Here is a 9,735-nt window from a genome sequence, read left to right as displayed (position 1 = left end):
CTAAGAAAAGAAGACATTTAAATTCCAGAATAATAATGAATATAAGGTTCTTATTTGGAACTTTTACAAAACATAAAAGGATTTATGAAAGATATACCAAAGAAATTAAACAACAGAGGATTTTACCGAGATACCTTTGAAACATAAATCCATAAAAAATCAAACATAAACGCCTTAAACATCATTTCTCGGCTAAGCAGGCTGAAGAGCTACAACATGAATTTATTATTTTTTGGTTACTCGAACCTTGTGTTTATCATTTCTTGATTCATCTTTTTACCTTATGTTCTAACCAAAGACTCTTAATAATAATAATAATAATAATAAGAGTAAGATAATTCGACATATGAATTATTGGTGGATGATGTATGGACTATATTATCATAATGGGTTTGTTGATACATATTGAAATAAATTGAATTCTGAATTCTGTTCCGCCCAAATTAAAATATTTAAATTAACGCATGGATTAATTTATTAGGATAGGATTTGTCATAATTATTGATGACCCAAATTTATTTATAATTAACATATCGTGACACACGCGATTAGTGTTCCATAAAAAAATAATAATAAAAGAATGAAATCATTTTTTTAATCGAAGGTATTAATTTTTAAAATTGAAAGATAGGAGGGGAAAAAAATAAAGAAAATTGTGGTAAACGTATTGGATTATTAGACGTCGTTTCCGGAATTATTAAAAAGCTTTACCACCATACTAAAATTACATAGTAAATGAGGTTTAACTTTAATAAATATTATTGATTGTTTGGTTGATCTATGCTTAGTCAAAAAATGAATTTCATCTCGAGTTCGGGTAATAAGATGTTTCTCTTAGAGCATTATCTCAAGAATGCATCTAAGAATGAACATATCAATACATGCGGAGTCTACTGAAAAATGAATCGACAAAACATGTATTATTAAATATACACTCAAATACACATTGAATGGTGAAATTCCTTTAAGTGATCACGATCATCCACGCATCAAATTTAGTATCTTAAAAAAAATTAAAAATAAAATAACAAAGCTACAAATGGTCATAGTTGCATAATTTCAATCGGACGTACCAAATGAAACCGAGCACTTGTTAGTGATTTGATTGGTTTCGAGCAGTATGTATATAAGTCGACTGATCCCAACAAGTATAAAAAAATACAAGCAAATGTTTTCTATATAGTACCCCAATTGAGAAATATTTTGGTATAGTTGATTTCCTGATCCAATGGGGTGGAAATTGGACCCAATCTCATGCATATTTTACCTTGTTTGTTCCCACGTTTTTGTGGGAAATCTTTGTCAGTGTTACTATAATGCAGAGCAAGAAAATGATAAGATAACATCTTTACCTGGACAGCCTGCAAATGTTGAATTTGATCAATATTCAGGCTATGTAACAGTGAACGAAGAGGCTGGAAGGGCACTGTTTTACTGGCTAACTGAAGCGCCTTTTCGCAGAGGGCCAGAGTCGAAGCCACTGCTTTTGTGGCTAAACGGAGGCCCTGGTTGCTCTTCTATAGGCTACGGTGCTGTTCAAGAAATCGGGCCTTTTAATATTAATCCTGATGGGAAATCACTTAGCCTCAATCGCTATACTTGGAGCCATTGTATGTCTTGTTATTTAATCATTTAACTCAACAAACTATAAGTATTTAATCGTAGATTTTCAGAATCTTGAATTTTCTGATTCCGCCGCTGATCTGCATCAGGCTTTACTGAAATTTTGTTGATGATGTTGCAGTGGCTAACTTGCTTTTCTTGGAGTCACCAAGTGGTACTGGTTTTGCGTATTCGAATACTTCATCAGACTTGTACACCTCAGGTGATCAAAGAACAGGTAAGTTGCTGCTTCGCTCATTTATTTCGTGCATCATATCACTTGGTTCTGATTATTTCTTATGACGGTTTCGCGTCTTTTAGCTGAAGAATCATACATCTTCCTTCTCAAGTGGTTCGAGAGGTTTCCTCAGTACAAATACAGAGATTTCTATATTTCTGGGGAAAGTTATGCCGGTGAGTAGTATATTTTGTTGGAAATATTTATATAGGGGGAAAATATGATCTTGGCAACCTCATTATTTCTTTCAGGACATTATGGGCCTCAACTAGCTCAAATCATAAACGAGAAGAACAAGGGAGTCGAAAACCCAGTCATAAATCTCAAGGGATTCTTGGTATGTACTAAACTAAACACGAGATCTTGCACTGTCTTGTTTCGGAAGTATCATCTTATATTCCCATGTTTGATTCTTGTTATTTGCTAGTTGGGGAACATTCTCATGGAAGATCGGTATGATTACAAGGGCATGTTTGACCATTGGTGGATTAATGGTTTGATTTCGGATTCGACTTACCAACTGCTCAATGACACATGCTCTTCATCCACCCCAGTTCATCCTTCAGCTGATTGTCAAAAATCTCTTGATCTTGCGACTCAAGAGAAAGGAAACATCGACCAAGAGAGCATTTTCACTCCTCCGTGTAGCAACAAATCTTCTTCACAGATGCGCCTTCTCGGCGGTCGCCATGTAAGTGTTCTTAATTATTTTGGGCACATAGTGTGTCTAATTAAGTATCTAAAATTCGCCACTCGGGCCATTTTTGAACTCCCCATTTTGGAGGCATGTCTGAAATGAACTTACTAAAGGAATCGTATGAAGAGCCCGTGTGTGACAGTATGTCAATAACGGCGGATCAAGAAATTTGGAAGAGGGAGTTAAATTGAATATTCAACAAATGAATTTTGAAAGGGTGAATCGTATTATACGTGACATGTAACATATTTTATATCCATTTTAGGCTAATTTTACAAGTCCAGATCTTTAAATGAATTTTTGTTCTTTGAACTCACTCATTCTTTTGTTTCTTAAGCGGCCATTGCTGTTCAAAGCATACGATCCTTGCACAGAAAGCTATTCTCGAGTTTACTTCAATCTTCCTCAAGTTCAAAAGGCGTTCCATGCTAACACTACTGGAATTCCTTACCCGTGGGTAGCATGCAGGTGAGTTTTATTACTAGTAATCCCAGTCGCCCCCTGTTCTCTTCACGCAGCGTCAAATATAGCTAATCAATCGAAAACAAATCAACTACCATCCTTCTGTGGCTGTCTGTATATATGAGCTGCAGAGGGCCAGATGATACAGCCTCTCAATGGAAAAACATTTGAATTTCTTTATGTACCTTGCAGTGACATCCTCTATGACAATTGGAATGACGAAGCTCGAACCATACTTCCAATATATCGAGAACTAATAGCTGCTGGTCTCAGGATTTGGATTTTTACGTAAGAAAACATATCATTCAATATCTTTTTCACGACCCTTTTCGTCTTTCGAGTTCTCGACACATTTAAACGAGCTGATGCATATACAGATGATATCATTTATTCTTTACATTCTGATTACTTATAGTGGGAATGCCGATTCCGTGGTTCCTGTTCCATCAACTCGCTATGCACTCAATGCTTTGAACCTCCCAGTCGTAATCAAATGGTATCCTTGGTATATAAGCAAAAAGGTGAGTACTAAGACACAACATTACCACATATTTAGTACTGTTCGTTCAAAATAATCATTATCTTCACGAAAGTTACATGCTTTGGAACTATAGCATATATGAAACATATCTCCATCAAACCCTGCAAATACATACAGGTTGGTGGATGGAGCCAAGTATACGAGGGATTGACTTATGTGATAGTAAATGGAGCTGGGCACCAGGTGCCTCTGCATCGCCCCAATGAAGCACTTATTCTCATAAAATCATTCTTAGAAAACATTCCGATGCCTCCTGGTATTAGTCCATTACTCGAGACTACTGATGGAGATGCTTTCCAGGATTCTTGATCTGTCACGAGTGCTCTTTTAATGTTGATCCAGTTGAATAAATATTTTCTACTTTGTGTGCAATAAACGTTGTTCGGTGCCTCACAGGCCACCGATTCAACCATTGTGTTTTTCTGTCTGAAATTCTGGTGATTTGTCCTGGATTTGGATAAGTAATAACATTATCCTCTAATTGTTTACCGGAAAATGTGTTTTTTTTTATTATTACAAGTAATATTGAAGATCAGGAAAATAATTTCAAAACAAAATTATATAAATTACTTTGCAAATTGAATGATCTTGTAATACATGAAAAAGAAAATAATTCGTTTTGATAAATAAATATTAATAAAATGTCAAATTGATACATCTGACGTTAAAACCTCTATAAACTAATAATGTTCGGACTATCATTTTTCAAATTTAAAGATATATTAATTACTGGATAAATTAATACTTTATTATTTATGGAATATTTTTTATTCAACAAACATAAATTTAATTACATAAAAAGTTATTGTGTTTCATCGATGGTTGTATCATATTCCTTGAATCAAAACATAAAAAATTCATTATGCATATATAATTATAAAAATAAGTAACTAATATTAATTGTGTTGATAAAAAAAATAACAATATAATTATATTTCATGGAAAAATAAACAACGCAATAATATCTATTAAATTGTCATAGTTATGAACGCGATTTAATTGGTTTATTAATTTATTATGTTGACAAGATCAAAGTTTTATACGAATGTGTCTCGAAAAATTATTATTGCATTGAAACGACCAAAAGATCCTCATACATTATATTAGTTAGTAATATATTCTTAAAAAACATGAAAATATCAAAGTATTTTATTTTAATTAAGTTTTAAATTAATAAAAACATTAAAAAAACAGAAAGTAAAAATAAATTTGAACCGATAAAATATTTACTTACAAATTTTAAAAAATTAGTTTCATAAAAGATTTGTGTCATGTTACTAATTGCAAGCAAAATATAATCACAAAAACTCACGGTTTCATGAGTCAATTTTGGTAAGACGACATATATTATATTTAGATTACTGATGAAAAAATATTACTTTTATTGTAAATATGGACAGAGTTGATTCGTCGATCCGTGATATCATTTCACAAGATTACTGAAAATGATCTAATTGGATACAATGCAAGATTATTGGATAGTATGTGTTGATGCTGAAACATGTTCTTGCTGCTCAAAGTACTGTCAAGGTTGGCAGAAAGCGATCCGATGAAGTGGGGTTATACACCAAATATTGAAGAAATATCTCAATTTTGGTGTTCTTAGGTAATACGAATTATCGAGTGATGTATGATTTTATTGTGTACAAACTTACGAGTTTATAAATTCATGTGTGTGATTTTATTAGCATACTAAACTGGCATTTTCTGTTTTCTTCTCACTTTTTCACTAAATTTTGGAGGTAGAGTCGTTATTCATTGAGTTCAGAGACGGATGCATGTGAGAGCCATACTGAGCTATAGCCCAGCCTACTTTTTTTTTTTTTTTTTTACTTATGTTAAAATTTCAGCCAACCCACCAATATCTTAGTCCAGCCCAACCCATTTCCATGGGCCAGCACAACGTAAAAACAGAAAAACTGATAACCCACAATAGCTTTTCTTAATTTTCTTCAAGCCCCTCATCGTCAGCTGGTAAATTATTATATTTAACATAATAGAATAATAATGTAGACATGTGAATATGATGGTAGTGGTCATAGCTTTTTGTAGATTACCTATATTAATTATTGTTTTTAAATATTAAATTCATTACAATACATTATCATTATTAAGAGTAATATATATAATTTGATATACCAACTATTTGGTGCGTTGTTCGGTTGATCGCTGAACTATTTATAATAGGTTTGGTAATATACATTAATCATAAATTAAACCGCGAAATCAGGTTGGCTCCACATCGACTTATTTATTAATATATTGAGTTGGGTAGTTATTTTCACGGGGAAAATTATATTTTCGGTACTGTGATTGGTATGCTTTTCATTTTTCGATGTCGTCTCATGAAAAACGAATAAAATCGAAAAATTGTGCAAATTAGTGGATTAAGACTATGAATTGACCGATAACATAACTAGAAATAAAAAAAACGTATAAGTTATATGGCCTAAAAAATATAATTTTCTAGTATTTTGATGACCAAACTTTATTTAAAATTGTTGTTTGAATATATGCTCGATCAACAAATGTATTCTACGTGCATGATCACCACCAATATGCACAATCAAATTAAATAAATAAAAAACTACAGATGGTCATAGTACATAATTTCACATTGGACTTACCAAATATATACTATATATAAATCATAAGTAAACTAATTATTTGAAAACTAAAAAAATATTATTTATATGTAATATACTATTATATTATACACAAGCGTTGCTTATCCGTATAATTATTTGGTTTTGTGCGATATACAAGTTGGAGTGAGTCTCATGTGAGATCGTCTCACGGATCCTAATCTGTGAGACGGGTCAACCCTACCGATATTCACAATAAAAAGTAAAACTCTTAGCATTAAAAGTAATATTTTTTCATGGATGACCCACATAAGATATCTGTCTCACAAAATAAGACCCGTGAGACCGTCTCACACAAGTTTTTGTCTACAAGTTGAGACAATATAGATTCGACAAAAAGATATGGTATGTGGAATTTTATGGTTTTTCTAACAATTTTTTGTCCATTATTCTAACTGAAATACAAGTACCAGCAAATATTTTCTTGATGGTACCCCAAGTGAGAAATCTTTCGGTATAGTTGGTTAATTTCCTGATCCAATGAAGTATAAACTAGAGCAAATTTCATGCATCTTTTACCTTCTTTTTTCACATATTTTTGTGGGCAATCTTTGTCTCTGTTATTACAATGCAGAGCAAGAAAATGATAAGATATCATCTTTACCTGGACAGCCTGCAAAAGTTGATTTTGATCAATATTCAGGCTATGTAACAGTGAATGACGAGGCTGGAAGAGCACTCTTTTACTGGTTAACTGAAGCGCCTACACGCAGAGGGCCGGAGTCGAAGCCACTGCTTTTGTGGCTAAATGGAGGGCCCGGTTGCTCTTCCATAGGCTATGGTGCTGTTCAAGAAATCGGGCCTTTAAATGTTAATTCTGATGGGAAATCACTTAGCCTCAATCGCTATTCGTGGAGCCATTGTATGTCTTGGTTTTTTTTCCCCATGTCTTTAGATCATCTCTATGTTGTTTTATTATTTAACCATCAAACTCATAAACTATTGTAAGAAAGAAAGACACAAACACATGAAGCCATTCTTCAAATGTTGTAGTGGCAAACTTGCTTTTCTTGGATTCACCGAGTGGGGCTGGTTTTGCGTACTCGAATACTTCATCAGACTTGTATACCGCAGGTGATCAAAGAACAGGTATGCCGCAGCTTCGCTCATTTATAGTCATACTTCAAGTTCGGACTACAAGTTTCGTTCATTATTTCACTTGGTTCCGATTATTTCTTATAACTGGTTCGCGAAATTTTAGCTGAAGATTCATACATCTTTCTTGTCAAATGGTTCGAAAGGTTTCCTCAGTACAAATACAGGGATTTCTACATAACTGGGGAAAGTTATGCCGGTAAGCAGTTTTTTTTTTCCTTTTTTTTGGAAATATTTAAACGTGACATAGGTGGGGGGAAAATCTGATATTGGCAAAATCATCATTTCTTTTAGGACATTATGGGCCTCAACTAGCTCAAATTATACATGAAAAGAACAAGGGAATCGAAAACCCAGTCATAAATCTGAAGGGATTCTTGGTACTAAAGTAAACACGAGTTCTTGCACCGTATATATCGGTTCACTTTCGTTTAATGTTTCGGATGTATCATCTTATATTTCCATGTTTGATTCTTATGTTTTGCTAGTTGGGGAACATTCTCATGGATGATTACTATGATTATAAGGACATGCTAGAACATTGGTGGATTACTGGTTTGATTTCGGATTCGACTTTTCAACTACTCAAGAACACATGCGCTTTATCCTCCCGCGTTCATCCTTCAGCTGATTGTCAAAAAACTCTTGATCTTGCGATTCAAGAGGAAGGAAACATCGACCAAGAGAGCATTTTCACGCCTCTGTGTAACAAAAAATCTTCATCAATCAGGCGCCTTCCCGGTGGTCGCCATGTAAGTGTTCTATGTAAGAAATATGACACATATTAAAAGAGGCGTGACGTGTAGGAATTGGCAACGGCCAAAAAGCCTACAATTTTGACGAACAGCACATGCAGCCTCAAATTTTAGAAAATTGAGACGTGCACGCACCTCTTCCTTTAACAATCAAGCTCCCACAATAAACTCGTTGATGGTATGAGATGCCTATAAATAGCAGCGATTAAGGTCCCTAAACATACAATCTCATACAGAATAATACACCATCTATAGAGAGATTGGAGTGTTTAGAAGGCTTCAATCGGAGGAAAATCAAAACACTTAAAGATGATTCAATGGCTGGAGGTAACGCTCGATTTAACTTCCGCATATTTGTTTATCATATTTATATACGTGCAGAAACATGATTTTAGAGAAAATTTCTAACATTTGGTATCAGAGCCATGATACCTCTGTCTTGAAAATATTTGTTTTCATATCAAGAACTTTAAGAAATTTTTAGAAGTTTTACGTAAGAAATTTGAAAATTGAAGACGGACATAATAATATTCAGAAACTTACCTCAGAATTCTGCTCTTAATTGCACTTTGGAGTTCTCGGCTGAAATCTTGAAAATTAAATAAAGTTTCTGAATTTGAAAATGAAAAGAGAAAATTTTTTTGGGAGAGCAAATTTTTGAGAACATTAAGAAAGTTTCTGAAAATTGATAGTGCACACTCTGTGTTAAAGACGGAGAGTTTGATATCAATAATGCATATGAATTCAATTATCTCGTGATATTGTGCATGTTGAATTATTACAAATGGAGCCTACACGTTTAGGCAATTAATTTAGTTTTTTAATTTTTAAAAAATATTTTATATAAAAGAGCCCACAAGTATAAATTGAATGTCTTCAATTTCCCAACAATTCGGCGGTTCAAATTTATTATTATTTTAAATAATAATAATAATAAATTTGATAATAATGTATGTATTTAATATATGGAGCCTACATGTTTTCAATTGTGTTCATTTAGGTGCGGTGTATGTTTTGAGATCCAAAATTGAAGTCTTCAATTATTATGCAAATAATAATAATAATAATATTTTTTTAAAAAAAATATTATTATTATAATGAAATATTTTTATGAGATAACATTGTTTAAAAAAAATATTATTATAATGAAATATTGTTATGAGATAACATTGTGTCGGTGATTCAGGTTTATTATTATTTAAAGTGTTATTAAGTTATATGTATAATTCGATATACATATAGCATTTTGGTTAAATAATTTGTACACATTAAAATAATCTAAGTTCGAAGTAATTTCTAATACATGTTTAGAAATTATTTTTGCATGTTATATATAATGTCAAATATTATGGATAAGTGTTTGATGTGTACATGCAAATTTAATATTATGTTTGCATTTATTCTTGAAATTTAAAATGCAAATAATATTAAAAAAATAATTTTGGTAAATATTCACATTATGTTCATATTAAATTATATTGAGTTGTTTATAATTTAAAATGAACATATCCAGTAAGATGTGAATATAATATTTAAAATAAAATATTTCATATGTTCACAAATGAACAAATAATCCTCACTTTATCACTACTCTGATTAAAGAGAAAAACTGATGAGGAACGTATTTGTTCATATTAAGTAAAAATATGAATATAAAGTTATTTAATGAAAAATTTTGGCTTATTAAGATTCACATAAAT

General features: G+C 32.2%; 2 protein-coding genes across 2 annotated transcripts in view; both read left to right on the top strand.

The window, feature by feature from the left end:
• The first annotated feature begins 1,159 nt into the window (after positions 1-1,159).
• Positions 1,160-3,961, top strand: LOC140982398 (serine carboxypeptidase-like 27). The gene is made up of 9 exons (XM_073448879.1): positions 1,160-1,610; positions 1,745-1,840; positions 1,924-2,016; positions 2,092-2,177; positions 2,268-2,531; positions 2,875-3,005; positions 3,192-3,287; positions 3,415-3,520; positions 3,658-3,961. Exons 1-9 carry the CDS (start codon positions 1,229-1,231, stop codon positions 3,847-3,849), a joined length of 1,446 nt encoding a protein of 481 aa, XP_073304980.1. The 5' UTR covers positions 1,160-1,228; the 3' UTR covers positions 3,850-3,961.
• Positions 3,962-6,551: 2,590 nt separating this feature from the next.
• The window catches only part of LOC140982399 (serine carboxypeptidase-like 27), a 10,884-nt gene continuing 7,700 nt past the window's right edge, over positions 6,552-9,735 (top strand). Inside the window, exons 1-5 of the mRNA XM_073448880.1 lie at positions 6,552-7,047; positions 7,179-7,274; positions 7,387-7,479; positions 7,575-7,660; positions 7,769-8,032. Coding sequence (XP_073304981.1) covers positions 6,666-7,047; positions 7,179-7,274; positions 7,387-7,479; positions 7,575-7,660; positions 7,769-8,032 — 921 coding nt within the window. The 5' untranslated portion in view covers positions 6,552-6,665. The remainder of the gene's footprint in view (positions 7,048-7,178; positions 7,275-7,386; positions 7,480-7,574; positions 7,661-7,768; positions 8,033-9,735) is intronic.

Source organism: Primulina huaijiensis, chromosome 8 (assembly GCF_012295235.1).
Source record: "Primulina huaijiensis isolate GDHJ02 chromosome 8, ASM1229523v2, whole genome shotgun sequence".
Taxonomy (NCBI): domain Eukaryota; kingdom Viridiplantae; phylum Streptophyta; class Magnoliopsida; order Lamiales; family Gesneriaceae; genus Primulina; species Primulina huaijiensis.
Note: the sequence above shows the minus strand (reverse complement) of the source record. Positions and strands in the feature narration are given on the sequence as shown.

Bases quoted from the DNA above. Each gene is read 5' to 3' on its own strand.
- LOC140982398 (XM_073448879.1), top strand. From the start codon at position 1,229: ATGGGGTGGAAATTGGACCCAATCTCATGCATATTTTACCTTGTTTGT. The intron at 1,611-1,744 runs GTATGTCTTGTT...ATGATGTTGCAG, and splicing joins TCGCTATACTTGGAGCCATT to TGGCTAACTTGCTTTTCTTG. The intron at 1,841-1,923 runs GTAAGTTGCTGC...CGCGTCTTTTAG, and splicing joins CTCAGGTGATCAAAGAACAG to CTGAAGAATCATACATCTTC.